Genomic DNA, 23,512 nt, shown 5'->3' with positions numbered 1-23,512 from the left:
CATTAATTCAATTTTAATGGGAGCAGAGTTTCATTATATATCTGAGTTTACTTTAACAATGCTTTATATTAAAATTTCTGTTGGTGCTGTAGCTGCCTTCTCAGCTTAAGAGGACATAAAATTCCTGGATTTAAAGGCGTTTCAGATAAAGACAGTTCCAAGGACTGTAATTTCCACTTTGGTTTTGAAAGGTCTTCTTTTGGGCAGGGAAAGAGTGAGAACTGTCTGTTGTAGACCCTTGTGTCCAAACTTAGAGGGTCATTCCTGCCATGAGGATTCAGGGGGAGAAGGGCTCCTGGGCTGAGGCAGATGCAGAATTAGGCTGGATGTGAGAGGAGCTTTCCTGCCTGCCTTTGTCCCACTGGGTCTCTCCTCCTTTGGCTTTCCTTGTCCCTCGTGCTCCCTGTCACTTCAGTCCCCAGATCCAATCCTGGAAGTGGTCGTGTGCTCCCAGCACTGGAGAGCAGCTAGAGAGGACTAAACCTGCCTCTGCTGACAAATAAATCAGGTTCTACCCAGACAGAAGGAGCAGAAGAGTCAGTAGGTCTGGGTGACACAGGCAGCCCCATGACATCATTTTCCCATCAGTTACTTTGACTGAGCAGTTGCAAAGTAAAGAAACATTTAAAATCATAATCAAGACATCAGACTTTGATTATTTGTTGCTTTCTTTTAGCTTCAAGATGTTTTTCATAATTTAAAAGGCTGGTAACTTTTAGGGGAAGTCTTTTAGCATTTGCCTTTATTGCTTTTTCTCATAGATCACCTATGATGTGCAAAAAAGAACCTCTAATGTCCTTCGCTGATAAAGAAGGTCTTTATTTGTTAAAAAAACCCCAATGTTTCTATTAAGTAACTGGTTAGAATTCATCTGTCTGAGTTTGATTGTGTATCTGAAGTCTCCAAAGCACAAAGAAAAAGTTGTAACAGTGGATGTTCCCAGTCTTTGTCTATTTTCTACAACAAACTAGATTTTGGTCACTGTTGAAAGGGATGTACAATGCCTCTTGGAGTTTAAAATTCAATGACAAAGGCAATGTCAAAGTGATTTTTCATGTTAATTAATAGAGTTTATGATTGTTTCATTAAGAAAAAACAGTATATTTTCAGAGGCTGTCTTTAAATGGAAATGTTTAATCAGAAATCTGGGAAGCCTAGTCAGCTTTCCTTTTATTGCCTTTCACCTGTATGCAAGTTCTGTGCAATCTCTTTGAGTTTTATTTCAAAACAAATGTTTTTAAAATGCCTTTAAAGTCACTTCTATAGAATAGATATAGCCAAATCTATGCTCAGCAGTAGTGACAGTCATGATGGTGGGCTGGGAAACACTTGGGAAACACAACTCAGCCTCCAACTCCCAAATTGTTGTTGTTGTCAAGTGAGTGACATGGATTTTAAAGCTCTAACAGGTGGTTTGAGAGTGACATACTGGATTGTATCTGAATAAAAATGTTAACCATATTTTACATTGGAAGGAAGGCCTGGGTTATTTTAAGCTGTGATTTTGGAGATTACTGAGTGTCTTCGTTGTGTTTGATTCCAAGAAGATTAGTTTTTCAGAGCTGGGAAGGGAGAGGCTATGGAGCAAAGTCTTCAGAGCTCTCTGTCTTAAACCCAGTGACTTTCTGGAAGACCACAGCCTTTATTCTGTGCTGCTCTTTGTGTTGTTTACTGGGAACATGTTTGTAGTCAGTTCTTCCTGACTGTGAGAAGTTAATCTAAAGAAACCAGTCTTCCAGTTTGCTTTCTCCATTTGCTCTGTCTGGAATGTGTTGACAACATTTTCTGAGATTCATTACAGTGTATTCTGTATCTTATTTTTTTCCAAACAAATGCATGGGCAGCTGAGATCCTGGTTTTATCTGCTGAGTCATGTGCTGTTGGTAATTGTCTTTGCTGTTCAAACCAAACCTGTCTATTGTTAAATCACAAAATCGTGGTTAATTCTAATTCTGGCAAGACTTTTCCCAACAGAATGATGGGTTTTGCTCAGTATGTTCTTAGTGGTTTTGCTGGGAGCTTTTGCCAAGAGTGTAAATGAGACTCAGAGCGTGGTTTTCTTAGAACATTTTTGAGTGGTGGATTCCACCAGGAACTCCCAAACACTTCATGGGTCATGCTGGTGTTTTAGTGTGTGGTCAATTGCATCTAATTAGAGAAAAAATTAAGAGAGATATCCTGACAGTGTATTTTAGTGCCAGTTGTGAAGATCTGGTAGCAAAAAAAGAGGAGAATTTTCCTTTCCCTATTTCTTCCTACAAAATCCTTTTTCTTTTTGGATGGATTTACCAGGCTGTGGCAGCTGGAATGGTATAGGAGTAGGAGATTTTCTGTCTTAACTACAGGACCTGCCGTTTCCAACTCTGTTCCATTTTCTGTTTTTCAGGCATTTCTTGTTTAAGACATCCTCTGGAACCACTCCGCTGTTCAGCAGCTCTTCCCCCGGTTACCCGCTGACCTCAGGAACGGTGTACACGCCACCCCCCAGGCTCTTACCCAGAAATACATTCTCCAGGAATGCATTCAAGCTGAAAAAGCCCTCCAAGTACTGCAGCTGGAAATGTGCTGCCTTATCTGCAATCGCTGCTGCAGTCCTGCTTGCCATCTTGCTAGCGTATTTCATAGGTAAGGCTGTGTTCTCTCTCTCAAATCACGTGGCTGTGTCAGAAAATGGAAGTTCAGCAGATGAAAGGGTGGCCAGTGTGTTTCACAAACGTGTGTTCTTAGTGAGCAAAGAATATTATTATTCCTTACGCTGATTAATGAGGAAAAATAAAATGTTCAAATCACGTTCACTGTCGTAAGGGCAGTGGAAGCAAGAAATTGATTCAGGGTTCTTAATGTGCAGTGTTAACTTTAGGTGTCACATATGCACATCTCCTAGATGGTCCAAACAGAGGGATTTAATGACTTTTTGATGTAGTGCCATATGTTTAAAAAGTATTTAGAAAAAAAATGTGATAGGTGGTGAATTCACATAAGCAACAGAAGCCAGTGGCATTTGAATTCAAGTATTACCATCACATGCTGCCTTTAGATAAAAACCACCAAAATAATTTTGATTACTAGATTTCACTCTGTGTTGGTCTGTGTACCTAAATCCTGGTGGTGTTAAATCTGAATCATTAGATGGTTCCATTTTGCATGCAGTTATTTTCTATATTCCACTCATCCTTAGCATTTTGTAAGGAAAAATATAGAAGCTCTGAATGTTGTGTTTATTTCCCAGGATTCATGTGTTAATAGTGACCACACTGTGTTCTAATCCTTTCTGTGGGGATTTTGAGATGGTTTTAACATGCTGCTGAGATTTTATCTTTCTTAATTTAATTAATTTAATTAATTTCTGACTTCTTCCCCCTTCTCTGGTCCCCTCTCATTCTCTGTTGTTGTAGAGGTTTTTTTAGGTGTCTGCACAAACTACCAGTGTATTTTGTACCTTTTACAGTGCCTCTAACAATATGCTGATGACAGTGAAGTGCTGCACACTCTTCAGGTTCTCTGAGTAAATGGCAAAATTAGGGTAGCTTGACAATATTTTCTGTTAATACTTTCCAGACCTGTTCTTTGTGGGATTTATTTCCTCTCTGAAACTATTCTCACATATAGCACTCAAAAGATCTATAAAGATGTGCTGAATTTTCTCTTTTTTTTTTTTTCCCTTTTTGATCCTATATAACCTGACTCTTCAGGATAGACACCATTCTCTAAGAAAAGCCCATTTTTCATACTAATGAGCTTCCATATGTGATTAATATATACAGCAGTAGGAAGATCTGGCTGACTGTTCCTGCTGTCTGTTTAGTCCAGACCTACATCCCAGAGTACTCCAGATCCAACCATCTTTCTGTATTTCCCCTGTAGAAAGCCTCAGAAGAATAACAAGCTTAGTTTGGTGTATAAATGAAAAGATTGGAAAGCACATAACTCATTGAAGTTGACAGTTATCATACAGCAGCTCCCTGTTAGAGTGATTATGCACATGGGAAATGATATACTGCCAGTTGAACATTTTAATCATGTGCATAACTTTGAAGTGATGGATTATGAAATGTGGGGGTTTTTTCCTTGGTATTTAGGTTACTGTAATCTTAAGCAAAGCTTTGCAACGTGGTTATTGCTTTTTACACTTTCATATGTAAGATGAGAGAATGTAAGGCAATGTATTGGGTCAATAATTGATGAGTGATCTATCATTTCAGCTAACGACACCACTGATCGATTTTGACAGAAGGTTTTGAGGTCTTCTTTCCTGTGGAAAGAATGATGAGCACAGTAGAGTTGGTAGTGAACACAACAAGGCAGGGTTTAGGAGAGAGTGTTAGCTCAAGGTTTAAATAATGAGAAGTTGCCTGACAAGCTTCGTGCCATACACAGGAAAGAATAAGTGCGTGTCAAAACCAGAAAATAGCTGAAATTAATCCTATGAATACATTTGATAGATCCACCGTGATCATAATTTAGAGTGATGGAAGTGAGAGCAAAGAAAAAACAAAAAGCAGTGGTTTAGCCTTATATGCCTGAGAACAACAGAAAGGTAAGAGTGAAGCGCTTTAGGTAGAGCATTTATTAAATTAATTCCTTCACTCTCAGCAAAAGTCATACAATTCATTGCACATGACAAAGAGTAGGTGTAAGACCATCAGCTATAACTAACCCTTGCTGTCCTCCAACAGTGTGACTTAAGGTGCTAAATCATCTCCTGATTTGAAAAAAGGAAAGGCTTTGAAGGTGCTGCTATTGTATTTCTGCCTTACACGTCCACAAAGAAAATTTCTTGCTCTCTACCATAGCAGAGGTTCCATCACTGGGGTTACATTAGCTAAAAGTAGGAGTTATGGAAAATGTCATCAAAATTTGCAGCAAATGGTTCTGCTCTTTAGGTTTGTCAGTGTAATCTGGGCTGTGAGGGATTGTATCAGTGCTGATCAAGACTCTTGCAGGACCAAATGCAAAAGGCAGTGATGGCAAATATGAGGTAAATTACATTGAGAGAGTGCCTTGCATACTCTTCAGGGTTTCTAAATGAATTGTCCTGTCATAAAAGAGATGGGAGAATTGATGTGGATGGATCATTGGAAACATGATGTCTACAGGTTTAAACATGGGACATTGAGAGTGCAAAAGATTTATGGCTCACATGAAAAAAAATATAATGAGGGTGATTTAAAAAGAGAAGCAAAAAGCATATCATAAGTGATAGAAAAGAAAAAAGATTTTAAAAATTATTAGGCATTCCTTGCCTTTCCTCCAAAACACAACTAAAAATACAATGAATGAAATGAAATGAAAAGGCAATATGTTTAACGCTTTAAAAATAAATTCATAGTGCATAAATAACCTTTGGAACTTTTTGCCACACTTCATAATTGATGTTAAATAAAGATACTACTGAGATTTTAAGCTAAACATTTGTCAAAGTAATGGCAATATGCCTTGTTAGAAGGTAACTTTGGGGTTTATTTTCTTTTTTAAGATCCATATAGATTGATGGTTTATATAATAATATGTCATCAAAGTCTGGCTATTTAGATAGACTCTTCTTTTATAGGCCAGTCAGTACCACTGTTTTCTGAAATTTTCTAAATCTTCCTCTGCAAGCTGCCCTGACTGATGTCTGGGAAAATATCCTGCAGGTCTTTGTTGCCCTGTGTGCTGGGGCAGCTGCTTGTGCAGAACGGGCTCGGTTCTGTGTGCAGACATTTCCCCTCTCAGACATTCTGTGCCTGAATTCCTTACACTGGAAGGGTTTCTGCAAAAACCTTAACACAGATAAATTCACCAGGCTGAAAATGCATCAGGTGACTTTTGGTGTTCTTGTTAAAGGATTAGACAGAGGGAAAAAGTGCAGGTGGTGTGCATGAAAGAGCACTTTAAGATGTTTCTATGGCCTGTGGTTATACTATTTTTAATAGTAGAGAATAGGGAAAAGTCACTTCAATTGACTTTTCCATTACATGGTGTACACAAGGCTGTCTGCACATTTAAAGCCAGGTCTGTCACTTCTCCCTGGTTCCTCAGGAGCCAGATGTGAACAAAATGCAGAGCATGAGTTGCTAGTGCTGCACAATTGGTGAATTCCAGCACGCAGGATGGAAATAAAATGTTTCCACAGTCCTTTCTGAGACTTGTGCCATTTCACAAAGCCCAGGAGTTATTCCTATTATCCAGGGGTGACACATGAGGAATGTAGAACCAGCCATTCAAATTAGGACATCCTGAAGATATTGGGCTGGTGGTGAAACCCAGTTACAAGAAAGTAATTTATAAAGTGTCAAAAGGAAAGCATATAGCACACATATTGTCTTTGTCAGAGTGTTCATTTCAGAGGTTAAGGGAGTGATGAAAGCATTTGTCATGTTAAATTAGTTTTTAGCTCTTTTGATTCATGCCAAACTTGGGGGAGAAAAATATAAAAAAGAAGAAAGAAGGAGCGTAAAAAGAGTCACCTTGTATTTTTCACAAAATAATTGCTGCCAAACATAAATACCATGGTTTTGTAAGCCCCTATGCTGCTCTGATTTCTGCCAATCTATCTTTGAGCATCAAAGAACATCTGACCATCAACATGTCAGTATATTAAAAATATGGTAATTTAAATATTTAGACTTTCCTATGGGAAAAAAAACCCTCAAACTGTTATTTCCTGTGGAAATTAAAAAATGTGATGGGTTTAAAGAGGCTTCACTTGAAAATAGTATCTTAATACTCACACTAAAATTTTAGATAATAATGCTATTTTATCTATTATCATATGCAAGAAGATACAAGAAAAATTAAAGAAAAATGACACAGACTATGTGAGCAGCATGCTTGCACCACACCTTTAGTGCCTATATTGCACATGAAAGTATTATTAGTCATTTATTCCTCAGTGTGATTCGACCTTAAAGACACAGGAGGTTTAAGATAAATTTCAGGCTTCTGCATAAACTTGAAATAATATATTCACTTCAGTGCTGCAGAAAGGACTGAATTGCCAAAGGATCTGGTAGTTAATTAGGCAAATGAAAACGTCTTTCTGTTAAAATTTGAAATTAGAACCTGAAAAATAGCTATTCACAGAACATAAGACATAGGGAAATAAATGGTTAATTTATGTTGTTTTTTCTCTTGTACCACAGAAGTATTCCTTTGTTTGTGTGAGAGTCAGACAAAAAAATCTATAAGGGTTTCTGACTTGGAAGTAGAATTCTCATCTTTACTCTGCATCAAATATCTGTACATGGTACAGTTTGCACAGAATTTTATCCTTCAGATGTTGGTACCAACTAATTTTCTTCCCACAAATGGGTCACATTTTTCTAATGTAAGCGTTTGGATGAAGTTTGTTGTTCACTCATGTTTTTAAGTTCTTCCACTCCTGAGTCAAGTTGTCTTTTTGACTCTTGATCAGGATTCATCAGAATAGGTTGCTGAAGTGCCTGTGTTGTGTACACATTGATTTTTTCCTCTCTCTCTGAGCAGTACTTTACTAACAGGAACTTCCATTTCATTTGATTTTTCTTATGTTGCATTTGCTTATTACTTGTGGAGTCAGAAAACCACAGCCTTTGTCTTGTCCGGACTTCACTGAAATCAAATATGCTAGACATTTTGGAAAGCAAGACTGGAAAAGGGAAAATCCTGCAAAGCTGGAACCTGTGAGAGGCAGAGGGCATCTGGCTGCCAATCACTGCGATCAGATTCACTTGAAATCAATGCAGACCCAGGGAACGCTGCATCTTGCCAGATTAGCTGCTGACAGAAGGTTCTGTTCTTAAATTTGCATTGAAAATAGGTGTCAGTTAGGGGCAATAATTAAATTTTAGAATATGCCTGTCATATTTTAAATGTCACACATTCAGTGATTCTTATTGACTGCTATCAGTCAATCTGAGTGAGAAAAGCGTGGCAGTCGCTCACTGAGCTTGTTCTGATGCTACCTCTGAGAAGTTTTAGGGAAAAGCTCCTGGCTTCATTCCATAAAAAACAAGGTGCTAGTGTTGGGAATTTTGGTGCCTGAGTCCAGGAAATTCAGATGTGGCTTTTTAGCCTAGCAAGGGACCCTTCCTTATTCCACAGTGCAAAGGTGGGAGAGAGTCATGTTACCCAGACAGTTCTCCTGGAGCAGGCTGCTCCAGCTGCACTGTGTGCTTGGTGCCACAAGGAACAGGAGCACTTTGACATGAAATTACTGGGGTATAGTTTTCCTGGGCTTTTCCTGAGTCAGAAGCAAAAACTTGATGTGCAGATTTGTTCCAAGAAAAGCCAGTGTACTGTTGTTTTGCCTAGCAGGCTCAAGGGAGGAGGAGAGGAGGAGGATTTCAGTGTGGAGGGGTTTCAGTCTCACAGCCTGGGCAGTTCTGTGTCTGTGGGACATTTTCATACCATGAAACTCAGCACTTGAAACTGGAGTGACACCAGTGTTCCCACAACTCTCAAAGTGCTGCCATAGCTCTTGCAATTGAAAAACCTGCTGAAGGTACTCTGGAGCCTTGGCAGGAGACAGAGAGGACCACAGAATGTTTTCCTTCGTGTGTCACTGGAGTTGTGTTTTCAGGCCGTGTTTTGGGTTGTTAATGCAAATTGCACTGCACAGTCTAGGATGGGTCTGAGGAAACATTTTTCACACATGCTGGTAGTGCTCCCCAGGAGCTGTTAAAATATATTGCATTGAAATTGAGTAAAGAAACAACTGCCTGGCCAGTGCTCGCTGTCCTGGCTGTGGCTGCACTGCTCAAAACATCTGCCAGGCCAAGGTTAGTGCCACAGAAATGAGCAGTGTGATGTGACAGGACAGAAATGGGCACCCCAGATATTACAGAGAGATGCTGTTTACAATTAGTCATTTATTAGTACAGTCATTATTTAGATAACAGAAACTTTGGGGGTTTTTACTCATAGCTGCAAGAATGGCTTCCTCAGAGGTGCTTTCTCTTTTTTCTCTCAGTTGTGAAGTACAGGTTGTACTTCACATGCCCTTGCCATCCTCCCAGGCACAAACTAGAAAATATGCTGGATTTCATGATGGCTGTGACAGAGCCTATTCTCACTTTCATCAGTGCAAATGCCTAATATTATGAATTTTTTAGTGGTCTAGGATTTAATCTCAGAATCACAGCTATGAAGTCTTGTCAGGGCAAAGAGGTAGCGAAACTAAGTAGATGCAAAATGAGACTTGCAGGGGGGAAAATGATGAAAAAGCGTTGAGATATTTTAGTGAGACATGCTTTATATCCCAGCCCAACAAACTGAGATCAGGCCATTTTTCAGGGGAAGGGTAAGCATAAGGGATATTGAAGATTAAATTTTGCTAACATAATGCCAAGTCAGAGATACCTATCAAATAAACCTGTGGTCATTCTCTCCAAAAAGTCAATGTCCAATATCAGTGTAGAATGTCTCATTTCTTCCTAGGGAAGCATTGCTCTTTTAGCAGTTATTTAGATTGAGATCACCAGTTGATCATTTATAGATTCATTTATATTGATTATTTGTTGCTGTGTTTCTTTGTTGACTCACTGTGTTGTCTTGCACTTAGTGTGCTTATGGATTTTATTTATTTAAGTACAGCAGAACATATTTGCCTTTAGGAATAGCATTATTGCTCCGTGGGTTCATAGAGCAATATTGAAAGATTTGACATGGATTTTGTAAGTGAGGCTAATGTAGCTCTTAAAGCAGCATTATGAATGCCACCAAAAAAAACCACAAATAAAAATACTTAAGTGTACTACAGAGACAAGGGAATATTCAAGGAAGTTAAAGAAAGACAAAGTAAAATATTGGAATTAAATTCAATTTGTGAAAATAATAAGACAGGATAACAGAGAAGGGAACTTACGGAGCAGAAGACGTTGAACAAATTGGAGGAAAAATTATATATTACAGAAAACTTTGCTCACCATCAAATATAATGGGATGGATTTATCTTAGTGATTTAAAAGCTGTTTAAGATACTATTTTCAGATTTATTTCCTCTTTTGCTTATTCAGGGTTTAATTTTATGTAGTCTTGCTGCATCACACTTTGACCTGCCTTCTCCTGTCACTGCTCAGATCCCAGCCATCATATATATTCTGTATGTCCAGTAATCAAGTCATTGCCTTGCCAAGGTCAGAGAGTTTGAACACCAAATTTGTGTGATGTTGTGCCTTGTTATTAATTCCTTACAAGATAGCCTTGTAGCTATAAACAGGAAAAATGACATCTTCCGTGACAACCTGTCTGACCCTTGGGACGAATTTTGCACTCCAGATTTGGATTTGCAAGGTTTTAGGATGATTTGTGTTGGAAGGGACCTCTGGGTGTCTCTTCTGCTCCACATGGGTCATCTCTTATGTCCACTGTGCTCTTGAAGACACTAAGGACAGAGATGACGTGTGGCTTTATCTTCTTCATGACCCGTGGGCTCCAACAGGCTGCTTTCAATGGAGAGGGGCAGGCCAAAGATTGTTTTATTTATTGGAGCAATGTGGAAGGAGAGGCTCCTTTAGGGACTGGTGCATGTATATCTCATAGTCAGCACACTCTTAATTTCTCATAATCTTTTCTAACATCAGAAGTTTGGATTACAATGCCAAAATGAAGAATGCAGTTGGTTAGAAAAATCATGTTTTGACTTGTATGTTGAGCAGATTTGATAATGAGAGAATCAGTATTGAACCCCACAGTGTGATTATGAAACACTCTTAATGTCTTTATCTTGGCTATTACTAAATAATTACTAGGAAAGGCAAGCATTTGTATTAATGCAATTCCTGAATGGAAAAGGAATTTCATTCTCTAAAGATGATCTTCCAGAACCTTACCTAAAGCTGTAAATATGCTCCAGGTTTAGTTTGTTTTCTTCTCTGGGGTGTCCAGATTTATCCCTCTGTGTCATATTTAATTTTTAAAAAGTATTATACATAATGCATAAGAGTGCTGCAGTTAATTGAATTTCAAGCTTTATTTTAATTTGCTGGTTGGTTGATCAGCTGATTTCCTCCAACATTTTTCTTACTAAGTACTCTCTGAGAAAAGCCAGAGAGCAGAAGATGTGTTCACATCCTGCCCTGCAGCGTGGCAGAGCATCCCCCGTGCTGGATGACAAAGTGTCCCCGTGTCTGTGGCACCTCACTCGCCTTGCAGGAGCCAGCCCGGAGCAGACAGGGCTCCTGGAAAGGTCACACAGTCTGTTCCATGTGTGCTGCTCATCCCTGCAAGTTAACAGTGGTTTTGCTTAAATTTGGGTGCAGTGCAGTGTTCCTGCAGTTCTCTTTTGTATTTTATGTGTATTTGCATCTTCTTCTTTTAATTCACTTATTTCTCCTGCAAGAGGCTTCCTCTGTTCTGTGAGGTGGCTGCAAATTGTAAATGTAGGGGTCAGAGGGTGAGGAATGAGCTGGGGGTGCAGGAGCTGTCAGAGGGCCCCATCCCTGACTGCAGCCAGGGCTCCACTGCTGGTGATCAGGATCTCAACTTCACATAAACTGGCTTAAGGGCAGTTGTACTCACAGTGAGTCCAAAACCATCAAGAGATGAAATCAAGAAATTTCATTTTTCAATTAGGATCTTTTTTTTTTGCTGCAGCTTTGCCTCCTAAGTGTGGAAGCCATGAAACCCTTCTGTAATTCCAGGGGAGCTAGCTCATTCCAAGGCAGGTGGGTTCTCATCAAAGTCAGGTTTTGCTCCTGACAGTTGGAATTGAAGTCGTGAGGGTAATATTTTCTTTTGCAGAAGGAACATACTCTTTCTGTCAGACTGTACTATCACTAGAGGATTTCTGCTTTCAGCCTTTATTAAAGGCTTTAAAAGAGAGGTAAATAGTGCTTGATATGCTGAGAAAATTAATGAAGGCTAGAAAAATGTCAGGAGTACATAGCAAGTATCCCAAGGTAATATAAGAGTAGATATGAACTTGTGACATCTTTGCTGGTCTGTGGCAAATGCAGAAGAACCTCAGACTGAAAGAGAGGTGAGGCAATTTCACAGCAGTCACAGTAACAATTACCAGAGCTGGGAAATGCAGCAGCAGAGCCCCACATACCTCATGGTGAGGGTTTCTGAGCCTTTGCATCCCTGCCTTTTCCAGGGAGAGAGCTGGGCACGTTGGTAAGAGCATGGTGCAGAGCTGGGAGCTGAAAATAGAGAACCCTGCTCAAACTGGCCACAAGGTAGCAGGGAGCAGCAAGAGAAAAGAGATGCAATTTGGGCTCATATGATTTATTGAGCCAAAAATTTATTTTACCTATTGTTTCTTTCTTTATATATGGCCCCCTTTTCCATCTTGAGACTCCATTATTCACTGAAATGCAAAACTCCAACCACATGAGAAGAGTGCTTCCATAATGGAGTCTGCTCATTAAGAAAAGCTCAGGGATCTGATTAGTCTTACTCTTGCAGGGGGACTTTGACCTTTTTAAAAAACATTTTTATGTAATTTTATCTCTTATCATGTTGTCTTCATGGCCAGAATCTGAACCTTATAAACATCAAAGTTCTTATACGAGCATTTAGGGATTTGGTGCTTGGTTCATGGAACAGTATCAGAGCCTTTCCCAACCAGAAGAATTTTTCTGCACCTCTGGAGGCTTCCTGAAAATCCTAAAACAAATAATAGAAAAATAGTGATTTAAAACCTAATTTCTAATACAAACCAGCTCTGGCTGTCTAGATGAAGAATAAGCTTCAATAAATGGGAGACAGATGCAGTCTCTTCAGTATGAAGAGTAGCGAGGATGCAGAAATAGAAATAGGTTTTTCATTACTTGAGGGATTATGCTTGGGCCAGAAATGCCAAATATTCTGTGGACCGCAGCTGCACTTTCAGTCTGCTGTTGTATTAGCTGGTAATAGTAAAACAATGATGTGGTGGTAGAGACAGCTATTTGTTCTCAGAAATACAGAAAAGTTGTTTTCCCTTTCTTTGCTTGGATTGCCATCTCGTCCTCCATGGCATGCCTTAAACTTCTGTCCCATTGCAGTAAATGGGCTACAAATTAAAATCTACATTCTCCTTGAGCACCACCTGAGGATGCTGCTCCAGCTGCTGCTGTCAGCCGATTTTTTTTCTGTCCTTGTGACACCCCTTAGTCAATTCAGGGGTTTTTATTTCCTTGCACAGCTGGGTCAGGGCAATTGAGCTGTGGGCAGCACCATCCATTAGACCTGCAGCAAGGAGGGAAGGAGTTGCTGTCCCTGGGAGCAGGGAATTCAGGGGTGCTCAGGAAAACAGCAGGATGCATCCTACTCCTTGATTGTTTTTCTGTCACTTGCTCAGCACTGCCCACTCTCATATTAACAGAGAGACTGGAAATAGTTTTATTTTCAGGATGTAGCTCGTGGAGGGTTTCACTCAATCTCATCGGAGAATATTTGTAAAGGGGAATTACTTAAGTTTAAAAGCTGTGGTTTTCATCTCTTTAGATTTTTTCTTTTAGATCTCTGACAGAATGAGTTTTATCTTTTGCTTTAGGCCAAATAAAGGTTTAACAACATTCAACATCACCCTCTTCATCTTTAAATTTTTTCCCTGTCAAAAAAATCTATGATTTTTCTTTCTATAAACATCACCATGAAAGTGTTCTGTTTAACTCCATTTCCTCATGCTGTGAAGCATTGTTTTAATATGTTGTTTGACTTTTTACAGTGAGCATTTATAAATCATTCATCTTTTCTCCCATATTTACCATTAGAAAACCACAAACAGCTAGAACAGAAAAAGGCTTTTAAACACAGTGCAATTTGCTTAACAGTGCTGTGGCATTCCTGGAGTACCAAACATACAGCACGTACCTTAGGAGTAAGGGTAAGAGTAAGAGTAAGAGTAAGAGTAAGAGTAAGAGTAAGAGTAAGAGTAAGAGTAAGAGTAAGAGTTTTCTCTGCTTTGGCTGTATGTGCATTTTAAAACGTAGTTTTCCTGTTGCCCATGATTTGAGAAATAATATTTAGTACCGAATTCAGTGTATTTGGAATTCCTGGGTACCATTTCAAAGCTATCAGCTACCAGCCTGCATTTCAACTCGGGTCTGAAGGAGGAGACCTTTCAGTAGCTGCTGTTAGCAGAGCAGTGGAATTTGAGGGGAGCAGTTCCCAGGGCAGTGCAGCTGAGGGGTTCAGGTCTGCAGCCTTCTAGAACAATCCATGCAGTCCCTAGGTTCATTCTGGCACTCTTTTTCCTGAGAGTCACAGGAAAAGCTGAACTGCAGGGTGTGGAGGGTGCTGCAAATCCTGCTCTGGCAGTCCTTGTGTTTCCAGTTTGCACAGGGGGTGCCTTTGCCTGGGACCTGAGACCAGCGTGGCTCCCTGCTGATGAATCATTTCCCAGGGATGGGGCCTTCATAAAATCCCTCTTATTTGTTACCTTTTGAGTATGGAGCCTTATTGTGAGCACAGATCTTTGCTTTTGCTAATAAAAAGGTCCAAACCAAAGCTCAAAGCCCAAAGCTTAGGAATTCCAATTCTCTTAACATATTTCCATTCTTCAGCTGTAAGCTATCCTTTACATACTTTCAGCAGATTTTGTTTTAAATGCTCTCCATTAAGGGTTTCTGCTGAGTGCTACAACTTGCATACTCTGACAATCCCAGAGCAGTTTGCAAAAGAGGTAATGGCTGCATGTACTGCACACCTTGCTTTTTCTTGAGTATAGTGGTGACTCTGGAACTGTCAATATTTTTTATAGCTGTAAAAAGCAGTTTCCTGAGTTCAGTGTTCAGGGGTTTGACACGTGGGTAAATTACTGAATACAGTAGGGCACCAGTAAGCATCTGTGTGAATGCTGTTAGCCAAAATTTGGGATTTTTTTTTAATTCAGTTTTACTCTGTGACCCTAAATCTTTCTGTTTTCAGAAACAAAACATCTTTATAATTTCTTGCAAGGCAAAGCAGGCCTCATACACTAAATGTTAAGATTTGGGGGTTTGGAGGTGGCAGAAATTCAGTCTTTCGCTTTGCTTGGTAACATTGCTCCTGAAACTCTTCTGATGGAAAGGTTTCTCATCAGAGGACAGGAGAATGGCTTTGGCAGCAGTTTGGTTCTTTCCAGCCCTCCCTCCTCAGCTGGTCCCAGTCCCAGTGCTCAGGCACACGGTACTGGCAGGTAATGGGGGAGGTTTTCAATCATGTGGAAGGTGACAGTGAATCTTTGCTTCCTTTGGCCAGAAATTTAAAACCAGCCGTGTCCTTTCTTGGCCAAAGGAAAATCACCAATCCTAGATGCTTCCTCCTCACCTGCAGGGTCTGTAGGGCTGTGGGGCTGTTTCCTGCTCTGCTGGGTGTCCTGTGGGAGATGTGAGTTGTGTCCGTGTGTGCTGTGCAGCGTGCGCTGGGTCTTTAGGGAGCCACTCCTAAATCAGTGCCAGCTCTGGGCTGGGGGAGACCTCTGGAACCCTGCTGTATTTCTCTGGGAGATGGTTTGTTCCTCCCCAGAGTCTCCTGTAACCTTGTAGTTTAACCCTTCCTCCCCTTTCTGACCTTATTGGCTGAGTTCCAACTATCTCTCCTTGGCAGGAGCCTAGATAAGGCCCTGTTCTTCCTCGTTCTGTCTCTTTCCCCCCTGGAAACCGTCTGGAATAAATGTCTTGGACTACATCTGGGGTTAGAGCCTCTTTTGGAATCCTTTGCCCTGTCCCTGAAATATTCCCCCAGAGCCTTCTAGGCTCTGAGCTAGCACAGGAACTTTGGGGGCTGCAGGGGAGATGTTTCAGAACCGTGTGTGTCACCTCCATGGAGATGTCCCCTTTGTCAGCTCGAGAATCCTGCAGTCATTAATCCCTGCTCTTCAGCAGGATAAATGCCCCACGTGCCATTTACCAGTGGACACATTATTGCTGAGCATGAAATGCCATTTCAGCTTGAACTCTCTGACCAGCCTGCTAAGATAAAGATAACGTTATTCCATGGTAGTTTTACCTTTCAAAGCTTTTTCTAAATATAAGCAGTTTTTCCCTAAAGCCTTTTTGTGGAAGTCAAAGGTCTGGATTGAAATGGCAAGATCATAACAGAGTTTGGGCTGCAGATTATGAAAAGGCCCAATTTGTAGTAGACAGAATTATATTTTACATGTCTCCAGCTTGCTTGTTTTGTTTGTTTATTGATATGTACAAATTGAACTGATTTCTCTATAGATTTTACTGATTTCTTTTGCCTGCTTTTTGTTGTGTGCTACTAGATGCTCTTAAGTCATATGCAGATAATACTTTGTGATGTACTAAAAATAAATAATATTACAATGAGCTGACAGAAATTATGAAAACATTTCCCCTACTTTTAACTCACTTATTTCATATTTTATATTTTTTCAGAGTTTTACCCCAGGCCCATTCTTGAAAACTGTCCATGTGTACTGTTCTGCAGTTTGTTAGAAATGCACATGTCAGTAAAGTCAGGAATGGGAAAATTTATCATCATTTGTCTGAACTTTTCTGCAGCAGGGGAGAAGTTTACAAAAATAGCTGTGACAGTAACTGGAAATAGTCTTATTTTCTTTTGTGAAATTCACAGTATCTCAAAGCATTCAGTATTTTGGAGGAATCTTGTACACATTGCCACCAATACTTGTAATGAATAATAGAGTTGTACTGTTTTATGAGGAGGGATGTTCCTCAGGCCCTTTGGGTAAGTCTGAGTGTGGCTTGAGGGTCCCTGAACACCAAATCCAGGCTGTCCCAACAGATGTGCACATCAGCTGGGTGTGCACAAAGCCACCCCTCCCTGGGCAGGCTGCTGTGAAAGAGGGCACCAGGGAGGGTCTTTAGGCACAGGATATTTAGGACACAGCAGTTTGTCCCTCTGACTCTCACCTTGACAGAATGGGTTCAAAACCAGCCCGTGGCTGGGCAAAACTCCAGCCCAAAGTGTTCCTGGACACCTCTGGAGCTCTGAAGGCAGGTTTGCTCTGTGTTCTGAGTGTCAGGTCAGCCTCCCGTGAGCAGGGGTGGGGGAAGGCAGGAGGCAGGGCAGGTTTTCCCTTGCTCCTCCCTTAGTGCAGGATCCCCTGGCTGTGACCATCCCCTCCTGCTCTGCAGCATCTCCCTGGCACCATCAATCTGCTCCCCGGGCTGGGGAAACAAACAGCCCTGCTGTCCCAGCCAAGGGTAACAGACAGGGCCATTCTGCTGTACTCTCACAAAATCTAGCCAGAAAATTGATAATCAGCTCTTCTGACTTAAACTGGAGTTAGCCAGTCCCAGATCTACAAAAGGAATTCTGTGTACCACTCCATAGCACTTGCCTTAAGGTTGATAGATTTCTTTCAATCATATTTTTTTTTCTTTCCTCTACCTCCAGATTGTATTTCCTTATGGGTTTTTAATTTTTAACAGTCTGGACATCTTGATGACCCAGCTATTGCTGTTTCTTTTAAGAAAATGCAGTTTTATTTATAGCCTTTGATTTTATTGAGCGAAAGCCCACGTTCTGTGGTGCTCTCATAATTATACAAAAGTTTGTGTAGAAGCCAGTATTGTAAATTTTATATTCCTTAAGAAAAAAAAAATAGCATCTGATTTAAGAGCAGTAAAAATTTTTGTAAGTTTTATTTATTTGTAAAGCGATAGCTGCTGTGATTGAAATTAAACATGGTATCATGCTGCTTCTGATTAATTCTAGCACAGAGGAGCCAAAAAATAACTTGATTTTTCTGTAAATAGGCTAAATTAGCATCTGGTAAATAATGGTAGTTGGAGGAATTGAAAAGAAAGACAAAAGTTTTATTTTCTGCTCAATGAAATTACTTAGTCATTTTTTAAAAAAATAACGCTTGAAGTTAGGGTTATGATTCACTGCTATGCAGAATTGAGATGAATAATACTTAATGCTAATTTAGCTTAGAAGCATCTTACTGTGGGGAAAGTAAATGTTATTATTCCTGCACTCCAGATGGCTAAACTGAGTTTCAGTAATGTATGTATTTTACATTACCGTAAAAAATGGATCTGAGGTCTGCTGGTTTTGAGCGTCTTCTGAGTAGTATCAGCCTCTATATTCTGGTATTTAAAAGTATCATAAGAACTGAGTGTAAGGAGGAGCATGGGGTTTCAGAAAGAAATCCCAGCACAAGGTGGTAAAATGTGGTAGACAATTCGTGCCTATTGAGAGAGCAAAGCACAACAGGCAAGTCCTGCCTGTTCCAGGCAGCTCAGGAGGAGAGATCTGAGTTTGTGTGGGTACTGAGGAGACTCTTTCACAAGGGCTGGGATAATGTGAGCTGCACTACTCACTTTCCAAAGAATCCTACACATTCACATCACATTTGGGGAAATGTGTTCACTTACAGTGAGACGTTAGAAAAGAGTGTTTTCCCTTAGAGCAGGCAAAGCCATTAGTGCTGGCTAACATCTCTACACCTTTACTTGTGAATAGTTAACGTTTTGGAGTTATTTTATTGAAGAGCATCAGTAGATACTTTGTGAATTCTGATATTCCATTAAAACTTAAGATGAGGGTCAGGAGAAATTTGGGGATCTGTGTGTCAGAGTTCTTTTCCCCTGTCCTGCTCTGCCTAATGTTGTTCCCAGCTGTTTGATTTTCCCAGGTAACTGTGGAAGGAGAGGGCCTTGGGTGTTACCAAATCAATTAAAATCTCCCTCTGGTCTCTCAGGAAGCAGGACTTGCTCTCCAAGCACAACCTCATCAATCCAGTTTTATTTCAGGCCCCCAAGTTACTGTCCTGTGGGGCAAGGTGTTGCTCTTCAGGAGGTTTTCTGGGAAATCCTGCTTCTTGTGGAAGCTGTTAGTGCATCGTTTTCCTTCTGTAAGCTGAGCAGAGGGGATGGAGGTCAGCACTGCCCAGCTCTCAGCTGGCTGTGCTGAGGGGAACAAAGCCTGTGGCTTTCAGTGAATTCTTGTTGCCACCAGAATCTCAGGTGTGACACCCTTGGCCCACACTCAGTGTTAAGTCGCTTTTTACTATTGTTTTAGCTAAGATATATCCTTTACAAGTATAAAGGAGAAATTTCTTCAGAATAGAAGTGAAGGTGAGCCACTTGAGGAACCTTCCAGTAATATTCCTATTCTGAGAATAAATGGCAAATATCAGGTTCTGGGGCCATCAGTCCCATGTCTTGTATTTGCAGAAAGATCAAGTTAAAAAAATAAAAGGAGTTAAAGTGCAATCTAATATGGCAGAAGCTGTAAAAATAATACAATATTTTACATTTATGCTCCAATCTCAAAGGAGGAAGACAAGCTTTATTCTGTTTTCCATACAACAAAAGAACTTGTAGAACAAGGACAGAGAAAGCTGTATTATTTCTGTTCTCTGGTTTTCTTTGGAGGCAACAGATCCCAACCCCCTGGTAAAGCTTTCAAAATTACTCTGCTTGAACAGTAATCTGCTTTTTCCCACCTTTGGTTTACTCATCCATCTTCTAATGCTGATGCTCCACACTCCTCCTTTCAGTGCTGTCAGGTGTAGGAGTAGTTGTGCTTTGTGTTTGTGTTTCTGCTAGTGTTGATAACGTGTTTTCTCATTTGAGAATCTGCAGGAATCTTCATTCTGATTCCAAGGAAAGTAATTTGTACGTTACTACTGGAAAAAAAATAATATCAGGCCTTGAAAAAGAAAGATAAAATACAATGAGATGTGTTAACAGTACGTCTTTGAGTGTGATGTCGACAACTCTGTCAACATTCCCAAATTGCTTTTAAAAATTTTAATCATTGTTTTGTGGAGAAGACAGTGAATATTTTGATCTTGACAATACGATTGTGATTTCCTCCAAACCTGATACAGGTTTAAGTGGAGAGACATTGCAAAGGTGCTTTAAATCACTCGTGTTTCCATGATAGAGATTAACTAGATTTATTTTTCTTGATCACTAGTGTTTGTAGAATTTTTTTTCCAGGTTTTTTGGGGCTTTGTTTGGTTGTTTTTTTCTTTGTGGTTTTTTTGGTTTGGTTTGGTTTGGTTTTGTTTGTTTGGTTTGGTTTTTTGGGGGTTTTTTTGGTTTTTCTGTTTGTGGGTTTTTTTGTTGTTGTTGTTGTTGTTTTTTGTTTTTTGGGTTTTCTTTTGTGTTTTGTTTTTTGTTTTTTGTTTTGTTTTTTGATAGCTTTTTACTATTTGATTTCTCTGTGGAATTAGTGTAAAAATTACATGTTTCCTTGTTGATGTATATGAATGGAAAACACAGCTGGGTATGTCTTATTTTAGGGCTTTGAAGATTGCTCTTTAAGTGCTCGTGTTCTGGTGCCACAGCAAAGTTATGCAGTTATTGTACTACTGAAAAATTCAATAGCTTCAATCCACAGCGTTTGTGTGCCTCTGCCTGAGCCTTTCTGCCCATAGGTCGCATGTGCAAAGACAGTCAGGATCCTCCTCCTTCCTCTCTCTCCTCATCCTCTCCCCAGGTTCCATAGATTCTGTCAGCTGTCGCCACAGCAGGTGTCTTATGGCAGATATAGTCCCAAAAAATGTGAAGGAAATAGCACATAATTTAATGATTGATTTACAAAGCGGGCACTGAAGGGAAAAACGCTTCTCCCTCTGATACCAGCGGGCAACCACTAAATCATCAGCCCACACAACAGTGGAGTACAGCCATCCACAAGGAAAATTCGAGGCAGACTGAGGTAAGCAGCACGCTGTGGCTTGAGCTGGGGGCTGGCACAGGAGCAGAGGCAGGAGGCAGCAGTTTCTGTGCCTGAGCCAGCCCAGGCCTGGGGGCAGGACCAGCCATCCCCACCCTCCCCTGCATGCTGGGTTTGCACCTCTGCCACAGCCACCGTCCTTCCTGTGTCAAGAAAACTTCTTACCAATGGCAAATTCAGATTTTCCTTCTAGAAAAACAGGGTTTTCGTGCTTCACTCTATAGCTTTCTGCCACCTCAGTCTCCAGGGTGCCCCTGCACCTGGGCAGTGCTGCTGGGGCTGTGAGGACTGTTCAGATTTGTGGCTGCAGCATTTGTCAGTGCTTCTGATGAACCCAACACGAGGACATTTAAAGAGGAGCCATTGCTAAAATCAGGTTTTGCACATCTGCATTTGCTGAGCGTTTGCACTCCTTCCCAAGTTTATTTTCCAGGTTTTGGTTGCATTTCTGGAGTGGCAGGGCCCACGTGTCCCCCGTTGTTCTTGGGGAATAAGCAGCCTTTGAGAGGGCTTCAGGCAGTGCAGAGAATCCCACAGTGCCAGTGCCCTGCCAGGCAGGGGCTGAGCAGCAGGGGAGGAATGTTGAGTCCCAGCCGCAGGGGTTAACCCCGGATTTCTTCCCTCACACAGCCCTGGTGGCTCTGGGCTCTCCTTGTGTCCCACAGCTGGCAGTGGCTGTGCCCTCCTGGGCAGGGCTGAGCTGCTGCTGGGCTCTCTGCTTAGTGTAGAGCAGCTCTCCTACAATATTAAGGATTGATTGCCATCTATCTCACACATGGCTAGGGCTGGTGCAGACCAGCTCCTGCGGTTTTCTTACAGTCCCTTTGCATTTTTCCACGGGGATTTGAGTTTCCTTTCCCTACCCTGCAGTGCAGCACCGTTCTTGGCTCACACAATGGCAGCATCATTAAGGCTGGAAAAGGTCCCTAAAATCATTGAGTGCAGCCTCTAGCCCAGCCTTGTCCCCTCTAAACCAAGTCTATGTCCCCATGGAACCCCACTGCCATGTCCCCACTGAACCCCACTGCCATGTCCCCACTGAACCAAGTCCATGTCCCCACTGAACCCCACTGCCATGTCCCCACTGAACCAAGTCCATGTCCCCACTGAACCCCACTGCCATGTCCCCATTGAGCCAGGTCCATGTCCCCACATAACCCCACTGAGCCAAGTCCCCCAGTGTCACAGCCACACTTCTTTTGTCCCCAGGGTGGGATGGTCTGGTATTAGGGCGTGGTGTGTGTGCAGGGCTCTGTTGGGCAGGGCTGCTCCCAGAGCTGTGAGGGGAGGGGACAGTGTCCCAGGGCACGTCCCTTCCTGCAGCTCACTTCACTGAAACCACTGCAGACAGGTGGCCATGGAACACCTCAGCTACTGAGGGATACTTTTCCTTTGGTGTCTCCTGTAATGAAACCTTAATATCCTTGCCATTGAATTTACATGACAGATCTAGCAAATAGCCTGGAAAATGCTACCATTAATAAAGGAATCCCGTAAGGACTGGGTGCAGATACAGGAAAATGTGCATTATGGCACCACTCAGCAAAATTTATTCTTGCAATTATGGCCCTCAGTGCTGGCACACCTATTCTTAAAAGTCAAGTCTGCATTTGCAGACTTCAGAGGCTTGTTTCCAGTATTCTCAAATTGTAAGGGTTGCTAAGTTGCTAAGATACAGGCAGAAAGGTAAGTTTATTTAATACATTTTGTTGAATAAATTTTATAAAATATGACTGTGATCTGTGGTTCACTAGGTTATATCTGAGGCTTTGCTCAAGTGGAATTGTCATGAAAAATAGTATGGACTTGATTCATGATTGCATTATTCCTCTTCCACACTGATATAGCTACATTGAAAATAATTGACTTAAACCAATGGGGCATGAAAAAGATGCAGGGATGAATTTGGCTCTGTTTCTCGAAATGAAATATGTGCCATTTTCTGTTCAGCATTTGCTGCACCTTAAGAAAAATCATAAGGCAAATTACATCAAATCACACTATTAAAGGAAGCATTTTCTTGTTCTGTGCAGTAGGACAGACCTGAAACATTTATGTGTTCAGAATTTTCTCAGAAGCACACTTTTTATCCTTGCCCTGTATTTAAAAATTGATAACCAAGGGGAAAAGCTGTTGAGTTATAAAAACAGGGGTTTCTTTCATTGTAATTGTGTCATCTTCTGCTAAAACATAATTGAACTCAAGGTTTGCATTTGCAAATGACCTTGACTAAAGTTTTGCAATTCAGAGAATTCATGTAACGACTTGGACTGTCTGGAATTTCAGAATCCCTTTATGGGGCAAAACCTGTGTAGCTCCTAGCGAGGACCCTGTATTTGAGAAAGTGACTCTTTCTGCCTCTCACAGGATGATTTCAGACTCTGTTTACAGAGAAAATCAGTACAGGAGAGCAGTTGAGAGAGAGGCTGAATGCTCTTAGGAGTCTTGTTCTCACCCATGGCTCGAAGGACCAGCTCATAAACCCTCTGGGGGTACCTGGCTCAGCAATATTCTGGAACCAGTAACCCTTCGCTGGCCACAGCCTTGGGAATAACCTTCACTCCACTGCTTTCTGCATGTGGAGACTGGTTTATGTCACGAGGATGACATTGTTTGTGGGTGCTGCATCTTCCAAACCCTGACCAGTCCCTACAAGGGCAGAGATGGCTGGAGCACGTGTGCTTGGGCACAGAATTCCCTGGCTCACACAACAGCGCTGTTGTTGGAAAGAATAAATAATGTATTTCTGCCTGTCAGTCCCCTTTGCTCCCTCCTGTCTTCTTTCTCCCTGAAGGGAGGCTGCAGGCTTAGATTTTCTCCTTGATTCAAGTTTTTAAACTTTATTGGATATTTCTGAATGCAAGAAGAGGGAAAAGAATGACAGAATGATTACATACCTTTAAGAGCCTGAAGATGACAATCCTCAGTCCTAATTTCTCACCTTTAAGCCTCTATT

At 41.1% G+C, this 23,512-nt stretch overlaps 1 protein-coding gene across 1 annotated transcript in view; it reads left to right on the top strand.

Moving 5' to 3' along the window:
* TENM2 (teneurin transmembrane protein 2) overlaps window positions 1-23,512 on the top strand; it is a 295,035-nt gene that overhangs the window by 127,839 nt on the left and 143,684 nt on the right. The window contains exon 4 of the mRNA XM_063413915.1: window positions 2,387-2,625. Within this exon, the coding sequence (XP_063269985.1) occupies window positions 2,387-2,625 (239 nt within the window). The remainder of the gene's footprint in view (window positions 1-2,386; window positions 2,626-23,512) is intronic.

Source organism: Prinia subflava, chromosome 16 (genome assembly GCF_021018805.1).
Source record: "Prinia subflava isolate CZ2003 ecotype Zambia chromosome 16, Cam_Psub_1.2, whole genome shotgun sequence".
In the NCBI taxonomy this organism is placed as follows: Eukaryota; Metazoa; Chordata; class Aves; order Passeriformes; family Cisticolidae; genus Prinia; species Prinia subflava.
Note: the sequence above shows the minus strand (reverse complement) of the source record. Positions and strands in the feature narration are given on the sequence as shown.